General features: G+C 46.8%; 1 protein-coding gene across 2 annotated transcripts in view; it reads right to left on the reverse strand.

Moving 5' to 3' along the window:
• ankfn1 (ankyrin repeat and fibronectin type III domain containing 1) overlaps positions 1–20,423 on the reverse strand; it is a 137,555-nt gene that overhangs the window by 86,292 nt on the left and 30,840 nt on the right. For both annotated transcript variants that reach the window (XM_041973998.1, XM_041973997.1), the window contains exon 6: positions 7,864–7,901. In XM_041973998.1, coding sequence (XP_041829932.1) covers positions 7,864–7,901 — 38 coding nt within the window. The remainder of the gene's footprint in view (positions 1–7,863; positions 7,902–20,423) is intronic.

The raw sequence follows: 20,423 nt of genomic DNA on the forward strand, positions 1-20,423 counted from the left end.
CCCTAGGACTGTGTTACTAGTTACTACAACTACTTTACTTAACCCTGGGACCATGTTACTAGAAATACTTTACTAAACCCTAGGACCATGTTACTAGTTACTAGGATTACTTTACTAAACCCTAGGACCGTGTTACTAGTTACTAGGATTACTTTACTAAACCCTAGGACCGTGTTACTAGTTACTACACCTACTTTACTAAACCCTAGGACCGTGTTACTAGTTACTAGGATTACTTTACTAAACCCTAGGACCGTGTTACTAGTTACTAGGACTCCTTTACTAAACCCTAGGACTGTGTTACAAGTTACTAGGACTACTTTACTACTTCTTAGGACTACTCTAGTAATTTCTAGGAGTACTTCAGTCCAGGTCAGCCCTTTAGCTGTGATACTGATGACATGGTGCTGTCACAGTGGACCCTGTTTGCCCCCCTGTAGATCCGTCCCTGACACCGTGATCCATCCTGTTTGGACAGAAATTTCTCCAGATTGATTAATTGGTTTAATATGGAAATCTTTCAGTCTTTCATTGTGAAACTTTGTTTTTTTAACTGCAGGCTGATTTCCTGCAGATCTGAACATCTTTGATTCTCAGACACAGATCATAAAACAACCACCTGTTTGAAATAAGGATTATTAAACTCCTTCTCAGCTCTTCTGGGATGTGCTGCAGGTGTGAAATCTACATTAACAAATAAAACGAAGCTAGTGATTAAGCTAACCCTGCAATGAACAGAAAGGCAAGCTTTTCCAGTGGTGACTGAGACCAGAACGCGAGTTATTACTCAGTAGTTGATGATGAGTTTCAGAGAAGAGCCTCATCTCTCTGATAATCCACGAGCGTCAAAAAGCATGCTGAGTGACAGCGGCTGGGTCTGAAGAGCGGACTCGGAGGGGAGGCGAGGATGAAAGCTGCAGGGAGAGTGGGAGTGCTGCAGGAGACAAAGCTCCAGTAATGAGCCTCTGACTCAAAACTTCCAGTCACGACTGCTCAGCCTGCTCATTGTTTCAGCTGGTTCAGGTGCTTTGTGAATGTCCTCACTCACCGTCCAGCCTGTACAAACCGATTCACCTCCAGCAGGAGCAGCAACGCCTCCTCATCAAGCATCACATGACCCAGCAGAAGGTCTGGTCCAGGTTTATGTAAGTCTGTAGAACACGACTCAAACGCCTTCTGAGAAAAGCTTCAAGGACGTCTGACACGGAACGAAGAAGAAAACCGGTCACAGAAGAAGACAGGAAGTCAGGAGGAAGCAAGACCTGGTCCAGAGTCCTGACCCAGGGTCCTGGTCCAGAGACTTGATCCAGTCCTCATGTCTTAATCTCGACTTTCTTTTAATCTTCTAAACTGGTCTTCATCAACAGTTCCCCAGAAGGTCAGCTTTTCCCCTCATTTACAGTCCAGTCCTGGTACCGGACCAGTTCCAGACAAGTCCTGGTACTGGACCAGTTCCAGTCCAGCCCTGGTACTAGACCAGTTCCAGACAAGTCCTGGTACCGGATCAGTTCCAGTCCGGTCCTGGTACCAAACCAGTTCCTGTCCGGTCCTGGTACCGGACCACCTACAGTCCAGCCCTGGTACTGGACCAGCTACAGTCCAGTCCTGGTACCAAACCAGTTCCAGACAAGTCCTGGTACTGGACCAGCTCCAGAGGAACTGAACTCTGAGTCCCTCAGGATGAACCAGAGTTGTGTCGACACATATCAGACGACAAAGAACCGGTTTAAACTGGATTTTCATCTGTTTTAGTTTCATGTGTGAAACCAGCAGAGATCCGACAGAAAACTGGATTCTAGCAGCAGGTGATTCCCAAACAGCTGGTAGCTGGAAACTCAGCATGGAGCCAAAACTGGACACTGGGACAAGGTTTTTAGTTTTCCATCTAAATCTGGTTTCCTTTTTATCCACGTCCACGTTTTTATCATCAACAGCAGCAATAAAGTGAAGCTGCAGAAACCATCTCGTTCTGTTTCTGGAAGAATCCACCGGAGGTGAGAGGAAGTGCGTCAAACATTTACTTTTACAATATTTATTTTCATTAAAATATTCATGAAAATATTTGGAAATACTTTAATTTGTATGAATAAAACAGCATTTTAATTACAAAATAAGAAGAATTATTTATTTCCTTCAGGATCAACAAAGGATTTATCTGTTTCTATAGAATTTCATTTAATATTCTTCACAATTAAAAACATTTAATAAGTTTCATAAAACATTATTTGATGTACTAAATATTGATTTGATTAAATTTAAATGATTTTTAAATATTTACGAAAAGAAAACAAAAATGTTATAAAATCTAAAATGTTATAGATTTTATTTTAAAATGTGTAATAAAAAGTATTTTTAATTACACAATAAACTATTTATAGGATATAAGCTAAGATATTTCACAATTAAAAATATACAAATTTGGTTCAATTTCATTTAAAAATTTAAGTACATTTTGTAGTAAAATTTTTTATAAAATTAAAATATTTTTAAAAATGTGAACGAAAATGTTATTATTTAAAAAATATTACAATTTAATTAATTTTATTAAAAACGTTCTAATCAATATTGTATGCAAATGTACTTTTTTTATAAAGGAAAAATACATGTTAAAAAATATAAATCTTATCTATAGAATGAAAACAAATTAATAAAAATCTTTTATGAAACAAAATTGTTTTATTTTTCAAATTTTCTGTGATATTTTTGTAAACCTGAGCAGGAAGTAACAGTCTGTTAAATAATAGGGTTGAAAATGAGGGCTGTCCTTCATGAGGCTTTTAGGGGCGGGGCTTCTCAGCTTGTTGGTTGTTAGGGGCGGGGGTTCTCAGCTTGTTGGTTGTTAGGGGCGGGGCTTCTCTGCACACAGTAAGGAGATGTAATTGAGGCTTTGAACAAACATACGACTTGATGAAAGGATTTTCTGGAAACAGCTGGATGGAAACAGACGTAGAGGAAGATCCTGATGAAGATGATGAAGATGATAATGAAAATTCTCAGCTCAGGTTGGAATAATGAAGCTGAAAAATCCAGATCCTACAGCAGCAGCTGCAGAGAAACTCGTGTTAACAAAGAGCCTCTATTGTCAAAACCTCTTCACCTCCTCCTTCAGCTCCTCTAAAACTGCCTTTCTTTCCTCCTTCCCATCGCCATGGCAACCAGTAGCCAGAGGCCATTATTCTTAATAGCTACCTTGGGCCCCTAAATGTCTGTCTAAATGTGTGTGTGTGTTTAATGTATCAGCAGTTGCTTTAAACTGCACACTCCTAAACCCCATGAGGTGAAGTTTGATGTGACGCCTCAGAAACCACATTTATGGAATTACAGAGCAGCATTAGAGATGCAGGAGCCACAGAACATTCCAGTTCAGAAGCCTAGGTCACGACGTGGATCCTCCTGGCTTGGCTGAGCTCACAAACACGGTAAACAGTGTGAGACGTTCAGATGAGAAGGCTGAGGGAAACGGCAGTTTCAATCCTTGTGGATCTTGTCTGACGGCCATGATCACATCAGCTACCCGGAACCTCGTTTAGTCGTCACTCATCATGATCACATCATCACCTTTTACACCAGATCCATCAGTACGAAACTCCAGTTTACAGCCCGAGTGAAGATCGAGGTAGAACAACACAGGACGTCTGGAACCAGTTCCAACATAATGACCGGAACTAGTTCCAACATAATGTCTGGAACCAGTTCCAACAAAATGACCGGAACCAGTTCCAACATAATGAATGGAACCAGTTCCAACAAAATGACCGGAACCAGTTCCAACATAATGTCTGGAACCAGTTCCAACATAATGACCGGAACCAGTTCCAACATAATGACCGGAACCAGTTCCAACATAATGAATGGAACCAGTTCCAACATAATGACCGGAACCAGTTCCAACATAATGTCTGGAACCAGTTCCAACAAAATGACCGGAACCAGTTCCAACATAATGTCTGGAACCAGTTCCAACATAATGACCGGAACCAGTTCCAACATAATGTCTGGAACCAGTTCCAACAAAATGACCGGAACCAGTTCCAACATAATGACCGGAACCAGTTCCAACATAATGAATGGAACCAGTTCCAACATAATGTCTGGAACCAGTTCCAACAAAATGACCGGAACCAGTTCCAACATAATGACCGGAACCAGTTCCAACAAAATGACCGGAACCAGTTCCAACATAATGACCGGAACCAGTTCCAACATAATGTCTGGAACCAGTTCCAACATAATGACCGGAACCAGTTCCAACATAATGTCCGGAACCAGTTCCAACATAATGTCTGGAACCAGTTCCAACAAAATGACCAGAACCAGTTCCAACATAATGTCTGGAACCAGTTCCAACAAAATGACAGGAACCAGTTCCAACATAATGACCGGAACCAGTTCCAACATAATGTCTGGAACCAGTTCCAACATAATGACCGGAACCAGTTCCAACATAATGTCTGGAACCAGTTCCAACAAAATGACCGGAACCAGTTCCAACATAATGTCTGGAACCAGTTCCAACAAAATGACCGGAACCAGTTCCAACATAATGTCTGGAACCAGTTCCAACATAATGACCGGAACCAGTTCCAACATAATGTCTGGAACCAGTTCCAACAAAATGACCGGAACCAGTTCCAACATAATGTCTGGAACCAGTTCCAACATAATGACCGGAACCAGTTCCAACATAATGTCTGGAACCAGTTCCAACAAAATGACCGGAACCAGTTCCAACATCATGTCTGGAACCAGTTCCAACAAAATGACCAGAGCCAGTTCCAACATAATGAATGGAACCAGTTCCAACATAATGACCGGAACCAGTTCCAACATAATGTCTGGAACCAGTTCCAACAAAATGACCGGAACCAGTTCCAACATAATGTCTGGAACCAGTTCCAACATAATGACCGGAACCAGTTCCAACATAATGTCTGGAACCAGTTCCAACAAAATGACCGGAACCAGTTCCAACATCATGTCTGGAACCAGTTCCAACAAAATGACCGGAGCCAGTTCCAACATAATGAATGGAACCAGTTCCAACATAATGACCGGAACCAGTTCCAACATAATGTCTGGAACCAGTTCCAACAAAATGACCGGAACCAGTTTCAACATAATGTCTGGAAGCAGTTCCAACATAATGACCGGAACCAGTTCCAACAAAATGACCGGAACCAGTTCCAACATAATGTCTGGAACCAGTTCCAACATAATGAATGGAACCAGTTCCAACATAATGACCGGAACCAGTTCCAACATAATGAATGGAACCAGTTCCAACATAATGACTGGAACCAGTTCCAACATAATGTCTGGAACCAGTTCCAACAAAATGACCGGAACCAGTTCCAACATATTGACCGGAACCAGTTCCAACATAATGTCTGGAACCAGTTCCAACATAATGACCGGAACCAGTTCCAACATAATGTCTGGAACCAGTTCCAACAAAATGACGGGAACCAGTTCCAACATAATGTCTGGAACCAGTTCCAACATAATGACCGGAACCAGTTCCAACATAATGTCTGGAACCAGTTCCAACAAAATGACCGGAACCAGTTCCAACATAATGAATGGAACAAGTTCCAACATAATGACCGGAACCAGTTCCAACATAATGTCTGGAACCAGTTCCAACAAAATGACCGGAACCAGTTCCAACATAATGTCTGGAACCAGTTCCAACATAATGAATGGAACCAGTTCCAACATAATGACCGGAACCAGTTCCAACATAATGAATGGAACCAGTTCCAACATAATGACCGGAACCAGTTCCAACATAATGTCTGGAACCAGTTCCAACAAAATGACCGGAACCAGTTCCAACATAATGACCGGAACCAGTTCCAACATAATGTCTGGAACCAGTTCCAACAAAATGACCGGAACCAGTTCCAACATAATGTCTGGAACCAGTTCCAACAAAATGACCGGAACCAGTTCCAACATAATGTCTGGAACCATCCATCCATCCATCCATTTTCTGCAGCTTATCCGGAGTCGGGTCGCAGGGGCAGCTGCCTAAGCAGGGAAACCCAGACTTCCCTCTCCCCGGCCACATTCACCAGCTCATCCGGAGAGATCCAGAGGAGTTCCCAGGCCAGCCGAGAGATGTAGTCCGTCCAGCGTGTCCTGGGTCTTCCCTGGGGCCTCTTTCCGGTGGGACATGCCCAGAACACCTCACCAGGGAGGCGTCCAGGAGATATCCTAACCAGATGCCCAAGCCACCTCATCTGGCTCCTCTCAATGTGGACTCTGAGCGCGTCCCGGATCACCGAGCTTCTCACCCTATCACCAGACCAACTGGAACCAGTTACACCAGACCAACCGGAACCAGTTACACCAGACCGACTGGAACCAGTTACACCAAACTGACTGGAACCAGTTACACCAGACCAACCAGAACCAGTTACACCAGACTGACCGAAACCAGTCACACCAAACCGACTGGAACCAGTTACACCAAACTGACTGGAACCAGTTACACCAGACCAACCAGAACCAGTTACACCAGACTGACCGAAACCAGTCACACCAGACCGACTGGAACCAGTTACACCCGACCGACGGGAACCAGTTACACCCGACCGACGGGAACCAGTTACACCAGACCGACGGGAACCATGTTACACCAAACTGACCGGAACCAGTTACACCAGACAGACAGGAACCAGTTACACCAGACCGACTGGAACCAGTTACACCAAACTGACCGGAACCAGTTACACCAGACAGACAGGAACCAGTTACACTCGACCGACCGGAACCAGTTACACCAGACTGACGGGAACCAGTTACACCAAACTGACTTGAACCAGTTACACCAGACCGACCTGAACCAGTTACACTGGACTGCATGGAACCAGTTACACCAGACTGACTGGAACCAGTTACACCAGACCAACCAGAACCAGTTACACCAGACTGACCGAAACCAGTCACACCAGACAGACTGGAACCAGTTACACCAAACTGACTGGAACCAGTTACACCAGACCAACCAGAACCAGTTACACCAGACTGACCGAAACCAGTCACACCAGACCGACTGGAACCAGTTACACCCGACCGACGGGAACCAGTTACACCAAACTGACCGGAACCAGTTACACCAGACAGACGGGAACCAGTTACACTCGACCGACCGGAACCAGTTACACCCGACCGACGGGAACCAGTTACACCAAACTGACTGGAACCAGTTACACCAGACAAACGGGAACCAGTTACACTCGACCGACCGGAACCAGTTACACTCGACCGACCGGAACCAGTTACACCCGACCGACGGGAACCAGTTACACCAAACTGACCGGAACCAGTTACACCAGACAGACAGGAACCAGTTACACTCGACAGACAGGAACCAGTTACACCAGACCGACGGGAACCAGTTACACCAAACTGACTTGAACCAGTTACACCACACCGACCTGAACCAGTTACACTAGACTGAATGGAACCAGTTACACCAGACTGACTGGAACCAGTTACACCAGACTGACCAAAACCAGTTACACCAGACTGACCGAAACCAGTTACACCAGACCGACCGGAACCAGCTTCACCAGGTCGACCGGAACCAGTTACACCAGACTGACCGGAACCAGTCACACTAGACCAACCAGAACCAGTCACACCAGACCAACCGGAACCAGTTACACCAGACCGACTGGAATCAGTTACGTTTTATTTATGGATCCCCAGCAGTCTCACCAAAGTGACGACTACCCTTCCTGGGGTCCAGATTGAATCCAGACTGAGAACGTCAGGGTCATGAAGAGACAGGATGAGTGAAAAGGTGAGATGAAGAGATGAGAGACGAAGAAACATGAAAACGCAGACAGGACTCACTTCTTGCTGCCGTCGTAGCGTCCGGTGGTTCCCAGGCTCTGTGGAAGAAACATGGAGGAGAACACGTCAGTCACAGCAGAAATACAAATGGAACGGCAGCGTTGCATCATCATCATCATCATCAATATGCCTCATAGCATGAACTGTTTTTAAATCCGGAGAAACTCAGGCTGAGTCTGGGTGTCCCTCAGGGTTCATTATCGGAACACCACAGTTTTAGATCCAGGATCAGTTTCTGTCTCTGAAGTCTGCTCAAACTGTTTCTCAATAAGCCCACAGGTGTGACATCTTATCTGTGATTGGTTTAACATCACCAGGTGTCTGTTGGGAGTGGCTTATCACCTGCACTGGAAACCTTCTGGGTGGTCAACAAGACTAGAAAAGTGTGGCTCATTTATCATTTGTTACAACCTTGATTCCTAAAAAGTTGGTTCTCTTTGTAAAATGTAACTAAAAGCAGAATGTCGTCAGCGTAGAAGATCAACCACACGTCAGAGGATGGAACGGAGACATTTTACCATGGGATGGAAATATGAGCGGACAGTCAATGTGATGGTTCTGTTTTAATTTACATTTTATACAGAGACCCAACTTTTAAAGAGCGGATAATTTGGTTTGCACATCCTTCATCACGACTCATTTTTAGTAACAACAAAATTTACGACTTTTTAATAAATTAATCCCTGATTAACAGAAAAATTAGAATCTGTGTTTCAGAGATCTTTATTATTGTTACATAAAGATGAGTTTAGCAGCAGATTTAAAGTGCAAACTAAATTACACAGAAATATACAAAAGATACGTAAAAGACCAGAGTTTATACAGCAGGATCTAAAAATATAAAGGGTCTATATCAGCGAGTGGGAGGAAAACACGCAGCTCTTATTTGCAGCTTCATGTTTTTAGTTCTGAATCAGTAAAATCCACAAAGCTGAACTGGCCTTCATCGTTTCAAAGTTCATCTTCATTTTTCTGAAGAAGATTCGTGACAGAAACTTTGTTTGCATGAAGGTTATGGAGTGTGTAAAGGCTGAGTTTCTCCCCCGTCTTCAGGCACGAATGGATGCAGACGCTCGCTAACCAGGGGAGCAGAGGGAACGTTTTACATTCTGCTGATCAGAAACAAAAGAAGCTGAGACGTCAGATCAATCTGAAAACTCATCCTCTTCCTCAGCAGCAGGCCTTCATCTGCATGATAACCCACAGCAGACGCATTTTACCCTCTACAGCAGGGTTATTCAATTTGGTGCTACGAGGGCCGCAATCCAGCAGGTTTTCCATGTATCCCTGCTTCAGCACACTGGACTCAAATTAATTAGTCATCCATGGGGATCTAACAAGTGGGGACACCAAGGGCAAAAATACTCCCCTCCCCCTCCCCACCCAAAGTATTTTTATCATTATGTTGTAATTATAAACAGCCTAAATACACGGGATCTGTGTTCAGTCTGGTTGGGCTGTGGAAGCGAGTCAAAGGGGGGCACAGAGATCAACGAGGAGGGAGGAATTAGAAAATTCAGCATCATTTAAGGGGTCAGTGTGTCCCTGCCAGGTGATGGAGGCCTTCGTGAGGCCGAGGAGTTTCGGGATAGCAGGGAAGTTTTGGGGCTTTCGCTGGGCAACACGGACTTTCAACTCCCTCCAAAGACCTTTGATGGGGTTGAAATCTGCAGACTGGCTCGGCCACTCCAGGACCTTGAAATGCTTCTTACGAAGCCGCTCCTTCGTTGCCCGGGCGGTGTGTTTGGGATCATGGTCATGCTGAAAGACCCAGCCACATTTCATCTTCAATGCTCTCACTGATGGAAGGAGGTTTTTGCCCATAATCTCAGGATACATGGTCCCATTCATCCTGTCCTCAGTACAGACCAGTCGTCCTGTCCCCTTTGCTGAAAAGCATCCCCAAAGCATGATGTTTCCACCCCCATGCTTCACAGTGGGTGTGGTGTCCTTGGGATGCAACTCAGCATTCTGTGGAGTTCACACCAAAAGTTCTATTTTGGTCTCATCTGACCACATGACGTTCTCCCAGTCCTCCTCTGGACCATCCAGATGGTCACTGACAGACTTGACAGGTGCTGACTGAAGCAGGAGGTCCCTTCGGGCCTTGCAGGATTTTAATCCATGACCACTAAGAATAGCCTGTGTGACTCTGGTCGCAGCTCTCTTCAGGTCATGGACCAGTTCCCCCGTGTAGTTCTGGGCTGATTCCTCACTGTTCTCAAGATCATTCGTACCCCACGAGGTGAGATCTTGCATGGGGCCCCAGGTGGAGGCAGATCGTCAATGATCTTGTATTTCTTCCATTTTTTTCCAATAATTGCCCCAACAGCTGATCTCGTCTCACTAAGCTGCTTGCCTGTTGTAGACCGGCTCATCTCAGCCTTGTGCAGGTCTACAGTTTTGTCCCTGGTGTCCTTGGACAGTTCTCTGGTCCTGGAGTCTGACTGAAGGTGTGGACAGGTGTCTTTTATCCAGATAACCAGTTCAAACAGGTGCCAGTAATACAGGTAAGGAGTGGAGGATAGAACAGCTTCTTTAAGAAGTAGCAACAGGTGTGTGATGCCAGAATTCTGGCTTGTTTGTAGGAGCCAAATACTTATTTTACACAAGAATTCACAAATAAATAGTTTAAAAATCATACAGTGTGGTTTCCTGGATTTTTATTTTCACATTCTGTCTCAGAGGTGCTGGAAATTAGACCTCTCATCTTTTTTAACTGGGACAGGCTGCCAAATACTTTTCTGCCCACTGTGTTTTTATTCGTTGCCAAAATGAATAAAAGTAAATAAAAGTTGGGCTTTTGTTTTTATTTGATCAATGAACCAGGATCACTGCTGAAGTTCAGTGTTTACAGTGTTGTCATGTAGCTGCTGGAGCTCCATCAAGCAGCTTTTTCCACCATTTTCCTCCTTTTTGAAACAGAATGTGGGAATTTATTCTGTAAATGGAGGAAAATGTGGAAATTCTGAGTAAATAAGAGAGAATCTGTAATAGTTGACTATGTCCTCTAGAACACGACGTCACTGCAGCAACATGACATTAATCTTTGCTAAATGACAAAGCTGAGAACTAAACGATGATGAATGACCTGGTTTTTAACACTAAATACACCTAAACCCATAAAACCAACATGCAGCCGTGTTGATTCCATCATGGTTCAGAGCTGCCTGAAGGCCACATATGCACCTTTCCATCAAGTTTTTATTTAATTAGCAAATAACTTGCATTAAACCATCAGAAATTAAGGTTTACTCTCTTTTTAATGGGAATATATTTGTTTCCAGGCAGAAAATGATGTTTTGGACCCTTTGCGTGAAAAAAATGGTTCCAGTAAATTCTGTTTCTGTACAGGTGTAGCTGTCGGTTGTCTGGTGTTTCTGATTCAACACGTATGGTTTCCTGGGGGTCATGTGACAAATTACAGCATTGTTATTGGCTCCCTCTGGTCTTCCATCCTTTTATGAATTCAGGAAAAGTGCCAAGCCAAAACCTGCTGAGTTACCTGAAGGTAACACGGTGCATTAGCGGGTTAGCCGGTAAAGGTTCTGGTTTTAATGGGGTCTGTGATGGTTTCAGAGTTTCTCCATCCAGCAGGTCGGAGCTGATTGGCTGGATTTTCCCATCCTGATGTTTCCACTGAGCATGTGATGTTTGCTCAGTTCAGTCGCCTGTGACTGTAGAGGGATGGGGGTTGGCAGCTGGGGGTGAAATATTCTGTTGCCCTGGCGACTGGAGATGATGCTGATGGAGAAAGATCTGGTTATAAAAGTGCTGGCTCGGGCTCTATGAGGGGGTCCGCCCCTCTTCACCTGGATCTGAAGGCGGTCGTGACCCAGTGTGAGGGTGAACTCGTCTTCTCTGCTGGAGTTTCTGAGATCTGAGCTGCTGCCACAGTAAACATCTATTCTTCATCTTCCAGCATCAGACACTCAAACTCCTGGTTTATGTAACTGCAGCTCTCTCAGGAACACAATGATCACAAAGACAAGGCTGACGGGGTCGAGGCCACTGCTTTGGTTTCTCTACCTCCTCTGACTTAGCGAGTGTTTCCTGCACAGCACACAGATGCAGAAACAAAGCTGCTGGATAGCAGCGCTTCACAGGAACCACACGGCAACATGCAGCGCTTTCAGACAGACTCCACTCTGGTTCAGGTTCTAGCACGGCTCTGGTTCTGGATACAGCTCTGACATGGTTTTCAAGCAGAGGTTCCACAAGTTTACTGGAGAGAAACAGATGGAAACAGGAGCTGTGTTCCCTCAAGATGGCGGAGAAAGTCCTGGCGAAGTCAGACCTGGTTGTCTGAGTCACATGGAAATAATGAAGCTGCTTTCGGGTCTCACCGGCTGCATCCTGGACGTCTGAAAGTGAAGGAAAAGCTTAACAGCTTCCTTGGACGGAACATTCCAGGACAAATGTCATTATGTTATTATTGATGATTAAATGTCTGGAAGGTTTTCTGACATGATGAACCAGTTCAGACCTGAGGCGTCCTGGAAACATAGGCTTTTCAATCTTGCAGGTCGGGTCAAAACAGGTTAGTGTTTCCTGGAACTTCAGACACTGTTAACATCTCCGGTGGGAGTGGAGGGTCTTATTGTATCTGGGAAATGCCGGCAGCCATCTGTGTCCACAGAAGCAGAGCTAGTTTATTTCAGCCTTGCAGCTGAGTAGCTGTTATTAGTGGCGTGGGGGGTGGAGTCCGCACATCTTAAACCCACTCCCTCTTCCTCTTCTCAGATTTGTCTGGTGTCCCATCATCATCATCATCATCATCAGAGAGAAGTACAGGCGTGGAAGTGACGTGATGTTTGCATGTTTGTTCCCTGGGTTTTATATTTATAGTTTTGTAGTTCTGTCATGTTTAGTTCTGGTTTTCTGTTTTATTTTGTAGGTTAATTACCCTTCTGTATTGCTTTAGCTGGTTTAATTTTCTCATTCACTTCACCTGTTCCTGATTAGTCCCTCAGTGTATTTATACTCCTTGGTATACAGTTTCCTTTGTCAGATAATCAGTCGTGTTTGCCTGCCATTTGGCTGCCGTTCCCCCGTCATGTCTGCAGTTCCCCCATCATGTCTGCCGCTTCCCCGTCATGTCTGCCGTTCCGTCATGTCTGCCGTTCCCCCGTCATGGCTGCCGTTCCCCCGTCACGTCTGCCGCTCCCCAGTCATGGCTGCCGTTCCGTCATGGCTGCCGTTCCCCCGTCATGTCTGCCGTTCCGTCATGGCTGCCGTTCCCCCGTCATGTCTGCCGTTCCGTCATGGCTGCCGTTCCCCCGTCATGGCTGCCGTTCCGTCATGGCTGCCGTTCCCCCGTCATGTCTGCCGTATCGTCATGGCTGCCGTTCCCCCGTCATGGCTGCCGTTCCCCCGTCATGGCTGCCGTTCCCCCGTCATGTCTGCCGTTCCCCCATCATGTCTGCCGCTTCCCCGTCATGTCTGCCGTTCCGTCATGGCTGCCGCTTCCCCGTCATGTCTGCCGTTCCGTCATGTCTGCCGTTCCCCCGTCATGGCTGCCGTTCCCCCGTCACGTCTGCCGCTCCCCAGTCATGGCTGCCGTTCCGTCATGGCTGCCATTCCCCCGTCATGTCTGCCGTTCCGTCATGGCTGCCGTTCCCCCGTCATGGCTGCCGTTCCGTCATGGCTGCCGTTCCCCCGTCATGTCTGCCGTTCCGTCATGGCTGCCGTTCCCCCGTCATGTCTGCCGTTCCGTCATGGCTGCCGTTCCCCCGTCATGGCTGCCGTTCCGTCATGGCTGCCGTTCCCCCGTCATGTCTGCCGTTCCGTCATGGCTGCCGTTCCCCCGTCATGGCTGCCGTTCCGTCATGGCTGCCGTTCCCCCGTCATGTCTGCCGTTCCGTCATGGCTGCCGTTCCCCCGTCATGGCTGCCGTTCCCCCGTCATGGCTGCCGTTCCGTCATGTCTGCCGCTGCCCCCATCATGGCTGCCGTTGCCCCGTCATGGCTGCAATTCCCCCGTCATGGCTGCCGTTCCCCCGTCATGTCTGCCGCTCTCCAGTCATGGCTGCCGTTCTGTCATGTCTGCCGCTCCCCAGTCATGGCTGCCGTTCCGTCATGGCTGCCGTTCCGTCATGGCTGCCATTCCCCCGTCATGGCTGCCGTTCCGTCATGGCTGCCGTTCCCCCGTCATGGCTGCAGTTCCCCCGTCATGGCTGCCGTTCCCCCGTCATGTCTGCCGCTCTCCAGTCATGGCTGCCGTTCTGTCATGGCTGCCGTTCCCCCGTCATGGCTGCCGTTCTGTCATGGCTGCCGTTCCCCCGTCATGGCTGCAGTTCCCCCGTCATGGCTGCCGTTCCCCCGTCATGTCTGCCGCTCCCCAGTCATGGCTGCCGTTCCCCCGTCATGGCTGCCGTTCCCCCGTCATGGCTGCCGTTCCCCCGTCATGTCTGCCGCTCCCCAGTCATGGCTGCCGCTCCCCAGTCATGGCTGCCGTTCCCCCGTCATGGCTGCCGTTCCCCCGTCATGGCTGCCGTTCCCCCATCATGTCTGCCATTCCCCAGTGATGCAGTGTTCACCGACCAGGTCTTCTCTGATGTGCACCCCCAGGAACTTTATGCTGCTGACCACCCCCACACCCGTGTTGTTGATGAGAAGTGGGCGAAGGCTGGGCTGGTTCTTCCTGATGCTGACAATGATCTCCTAGTTCTTGTCCACGTTTAGGATCCAGCTGTCGTCTCTGCACCTGCTGCTCCACCTCTTCTTTGTAGGCCAGGTGGTGGTTGTCCCTGACTCTTAAGCCATAACTTTCACAATGACTTTATATAAATATCTTTTATATATTATTTCCTAAACAAATGATCCAGACACCACAACCTGGACCTCTGCTGCCTCGACCACATCCAGAAAGATCTTATTCTGTTTGATTCACTTGGAGTGTGTCTCAAACCGCGCACTTACATGAGTGCACTGGAAGGTAGTGCGTAGTGTGCACTAAGCACTACCTTCTGTAGTGACACTATCGTGAGTAAGTCCTGATCCAAATTGAGCACTAACGTTTTGCACTTACCGGTAGTGACGTACCAGCTTAGCAGCGCCGCTCTGTTAATATACTTTTTTTTCTTCCAAAATCACGTTAACATACGTGTTTGCATGTCATCATACTTTTATGCTATTAAATGCCTTTTAAAAGGCCTCATTAGTGAAACGAAGAACCGTGGCCTCCACTGTATTAATCTATCTCAGTTGATAACAATAGAAACCATCAGCACACGTTCATGTGTCTTTGCGTGTCTCCCCCATACTTGTTAGTATAAAATACAATTTAAAACACTAAAAGCTTTTAAATAAGCAAAGATATCTTAACTGAATTAAAGTATTTTACATTATACATGTGTTTTATTGGTGTTTACACTGATACGTTCACGTCTGGCAACAGGAAACCGATTTTACTAGAAATCATCATTTAAAATATGAAACGCAGTAATGAAGACGCTAAAACAGGGATGCAGAAAACATTTAAACTTTTTATTTAAACATTTCTCTCTTGCCACCTCTTCTCCACAGCAGCATCGTAGCCTGCAGGTGGTAAATGCCTCAGTGCCACTGCTGGCTCGGTAGTTTGATGCCACAGTGACCTACGGTGAACACAGAATGGCAGTTTATATAAAAGCAAACATTATTATGTACTTTATGGGTACTTTGCAGACGCTTATCTAAAGTTATGTACGCTGTACTTCGTCAGCGTTACCATGGAAACGGGCCGGTTCTCTAACCAGCGGTGTTTCCTAATCAGTTTTCAGATCAAGGACCATTTCGTTTACGCCAGAGACCCCGCAGTGCTTCATCTGGAGGTTCAACCATCATGAATAAACATACGGAACCTATAGCATTAATCATTTTTAACACTTATAGCCCATCTACATCCGCGAAATCGGCTATAAAACTGTTAACATTTACGTTGCTAACTCTACTGCAGCCTCCAACAAATGATCAGATCCATAACTGTCATCAGGGATAGAAGAGATAAGAAACATGCTGCAGTTTATATTAGAATTATGATCAAATAACTTCATACTTACAACAGTAGAAAACAGCCTCCGTCTGCATCGGTACCGCTGAGTCGGTGGCTGCCAGCTCTGGAAAACTGGTTGAAAGTCCCTCCCCTTCCGCTACGTCAGCAAGATGGCGTCCGTTTAGTGCGTGTAGTGTCCATCGTTTCGCACTAGATTGTTGGCTGAGTTTAGGGCAGCATCCGGGTACTTTCAATGTTTTTACTGAAATTTCTGTGTCAGCTCACTAAGCACTTAAATGTAGTGTTCGAAGTATAGAAGTGCGCGGTTCGGGACACACCCATGGTTTTTCTACTTTTTTACTGTTTTCCGTTTTATTATTTTTGGTGTTTTCTTTGGGTATTTGCTGGTTTGATGTATGTTTTATCATTTGTCAAACACTCTGGTTGTTGGGAAATGTTATAGAAATAAAATATACCTGCCTTATTTGGTTTTATTCTCAGCACAACCTCACACGTGATTTTAGTTATTTTTCATTTTTAGTGTGAAAACTACAAACGTGTTTTTGTCTTTATGTTTAAACAAACTCTCAGATTAAACCAAATGTGTCCGAGTTTGACTAAAAACTCCTCCCAGACAATGATAAACGTGAATGAAACTGATCCTGAGAGAAGTTTAACAAACTGCTGCTGCTTATAAAGACTTGCTTGTGCAGCTCTAATCTGAACTGATTCTGCCTCATTCCTACAGCCAACCTGCCTGTTAGACTTTACCACTAATTTCAACTGATATCACCTTGTTTTCTCCTGCACCAGCAGGCTGATCCAGGCCGACCGCAGACAGCTGAGCCTCCACCCCCACCTCTCACTTCACCTTGCTAATTTGAACAAGGCTTTATTCTGAGGCGTGTCAGAGGCGGCTCTGTGGCCGGCCTGCTGGCCTCTCCTCAGGTTAATTAGTCCAGCAATGCCCGCATTCATGCTGCGGCCAGGAGGCTGAGTCGGCCCTCCTGGCACCGAACCCGGCTCTGGCACCTCTGGGTGCCGGCTGGCGGGCTCCCCCCGGGTGAATGACAAGCTGACTGGCCTGGATGGAAAACTTCTTTTACAGTCGGGACCATTACCAGTCCAGTACCTGTGGGACTTGTAGTTATTTTTAGGGATTTGCTTTAACTGGATCACAGTGAACTGGCTTGAACTGATGTCTGTGAAGAGTCTTGAGATGACTTTGTTGTGAACCGGCGTTTTACAAACAAACTGAAAAAGTCCTCTGTGGGTCTGATCAGCTCCATCATCACCATCCAGAGACAATCTTTAGGTTTAGCAGGAGAATTTCCCCAACGTTCTCACCAGGAAGCCAGACTTCTGAAACCACGAGCCAGCACGAAGTCGTGCAGCTGAACCTGGAAGCATGACGGCTGCTGTGAACTGGAGGCACCGCTCATTTTCTGCTGGTGTGTGAGGCAGTAAAACAAGAGGAAAGGGTTGTTTATGCAGCCTCCTCATATCATGCAGACACACACTCCTGAGGAGGAGGGCGGTGGCGGCGGAGCGGGGGAGGCACCAATCATTCGCTCCGCACCCTGTTTTTTTAAGGGATTAAGCTTAATAAGATGGCAGGCTGAATTTATGGAGCTAATATTTCATGGTGGGTGATTCATGAAGGATTCGGAGCAGAGAAGCAGCTTAATGGATGTTCAGAAAGACTCGCTTGACTTGTGCCCTGATATGATTAGCCCCGTGGGAGGACGGCGGCTTAATACACCACTGTGTAAGTGTTTGTGTACAGAGATGGCGAGCAGGTCTGAGAGAAACGTACGTAAACACAACACACACACAAACCCTCCTGTTCTGTATCATGTGGCAGTAAATCTTTCATACGACAGATGTCTGGTCCAGCAGGTAAACGCCCCATCCATGGACCAAACACACCTGTACCGTGGACGGAAGAGGGACTAAAATCAGACCCCCATTTTCCTCCAGACCTGCCTTCATTCCTGGAAGCAGGTGGTGGAAACCTTCCTCAGAGGTTTTCTCCATATTAACATGACAGCATCACACAGTTGCTGCAGGTTTGTCGGCTGCATCCATGATGAGAATCTCCCGTTCCACCACATCCCAAAGCTGCTCTACTGGACTGAGATCTGGTGGCTGTGGAGGCCGTTGGAGTCCAGTGAACTCATTGGCTGCGTTTCCATTACAGTATTTCACAAAATAAAAGCAACATTTCTAAAATTTCAACAAAGTGTGAGTGCGATTTGCAGGTGTTTTTCTATCGAACGGTGTTTTTCTGTCAGTGAGACTCCACTTTGGGAGGAAGGAGGTTATGATTCTTTGTAAAACGGCGCATTTGGCTGTTATAGGTACAGTTCAGTCTACATTTAAAGGAGGTGGAGCACGAGCAGGGTCACAACAAGCGCCTCCTCAGTCCAGAAGGAGGTCTCTGTCATGGGGTGAGACTTGCTGATGGGGTGAGACTTGCTGATGGAGGCTCATGTGCACGTGTCTGCATGTGCATGTTCAGATCAGTGTTGTGTGTGGATGCCTGCAGGTGGAGGAGCTGTGACGGATGCAGAGACCAGACAGCAGATCCAGCAGAGACGAGGGCGCCCCCTGCTGGATCTGGGGGGAACACCAGGAGGATCCTCCACCGGTTTAACCTGACGACATGTTGTCGTCGGTGGATGAACATCCTCCAACCACCAACCTCCTTCCTCGGCTCTGAAATTAGTTTTAACTTAAAAACTCAACATTTCTGCCACCGAGAGAAAAAGAAAACATGGTTGTGAATATTTTGGGCCTGACACGTCTCTGGGGTCCAGCAGGATGTCGGTAACTCCGCCGAGCTGGTTGCCACAGCAACACGACCTCAGATCATCAAAAATCTCATAAGGAGATTTTTCGTACACTTTCAGGGTTTTAATGATTTTACCTGACTTGCAGGTGAACAGGGGAGCTGCTGGGAGGGTTCTCCATCAGCAGGTCGGATGCTGCCGTCTCCGGGCCAGAACTCAGCTGCCGGTGTTGCCTGGAGACAGTTGGTTGATGCTGAGCAGAAACTTTCAGAGACTGACGGAGTCCCTCCTGCTGCTCCGAGATAAAACTGATCACTTCCTGATCAGGATTTACAGTCCGGTCCTGGTACCGGACCAGTTCCAGAGGAACCTAACGCTGACCTTCAGGATAAAAAAGCTCTGAACTCACGGGATGAAGCATAGTTGTGGCGACACATAACGGCGACTTAGCGAAGAGCCGGTTTAAACTGGATCTTTGGGCTCTTTTTGTTCTCATTACTTTACGGTAAAAGCAGCAGAGACCAGACAGTCTGACAGAAAACAGGAGCTGCAACGAGGCGACAGCTGTTAGTTTGATGTGCTTCACATGTGGTTTTCCTGTTTAAATTCAATTTAAACAACCAATAATTGAGCGAATTCACTGATCAACAGCTTTTAAAGAAGAACTGATGGATGTTAAGGTGGAAGTAAAGCTCAGCTCCAGTCACAGACACATTCCCGCTGCCTGGAAGGGGATGCCGGAGGAAAAGCCTGGAAAGAAATAATTCAGCTGGGTTTGGAAGCTGGTCCAACTAGTCAGGACTCATTTTCCCAGTTCAAGCTGGACTCTGTGAACATTCAGACCTGTAGGGCCTCACGGTTATGGGCCCTGTGAAGAAAAGAAGACGGATGAGATGGAACCATCTTTCTTTTGGTTTTTATTCCCGTGGTTCCGGGCTGAACGTCCTCTGGCCCGTGCACGTCGGGCGAGGTCTTTAACGAGGTCTTTAACGAGGTGTCTGCACAGGAATGATCACGTCTGAGAGGCCGAAGGGAAAATCACGTTCAGTTTATAAGGTGTGTAAAGTTAGTTTATGTGTTCAAACTGATATTTGTGTGGACTGAAACACACATGTGGAACGACTGAGTCTATTTGCTCTCCGCAGTGACGTGCGTATCCTGACATAGTGACTGGAGGCGTTCAGGCCGCGAGTGGGTGCGAGCTGGATCCTGATTGGACGAAGCTGTTGTCAGCATCCTCCACTCCATGGCGTAAAGCTGCTGGATGTGAGCGGGTCAAGCAGAGCGCTGGGAGTCAGTAAAGCTGGAAATCAACCATGGGTCAACGAGGAGCGGGGCCACCGACCCGGCCCTGCAGCAACACGCTAACTCTGCTGGATCAATCCTCCTGTTTCTAAACAAGCTGAGGTGAAGCGTTTGTGTGACACGCTGACAGGCCGGAGCTGATCTGTAAAACCTGGGAGGATCAGCATGACCAAAACCACATCCTCTGCTTCTATGTGGACCTGCAGGTTTCCATCTCTGGGATCCTCGGATGGTTCTGCACATTAACAAACTCTTAAATTCCTGGAGGTGAAAGAACAGCTCAGTCAGCTGAGGGAACGGTTCCTCAGGACTCTGGACCAGGATCTGTCTTACAGCAGGTTTACAGGACCACCTGCTTCCACCTTCCACTTCCCAGACTGCAGGTTTACTGCTGGTTCCTAAAGGGTCTAAAAGTAGAGCAGGAGGCAGAACCTTCATCTATCAGGCCCGTCTCTGTGGAACCAGCTCCCAGTCTGGCTTCCTCTTCCC

The sequence above is a fragment of the Melanotaenia boesemani genome, chromosome 21 (genome assembly GCF_017639745.1).
Source record: "Melanotaenia boesemani isolate fMelBoe1 chromosome 21, fMelBoe1.pri, whole genome shotgun sequence".
NCBI lineage: Eukaryota > Metazoa > Chordata > Actinopteri > Atheriniformes > Melanotaeniidae > Melanotaenia > Melanotaenia boesemani.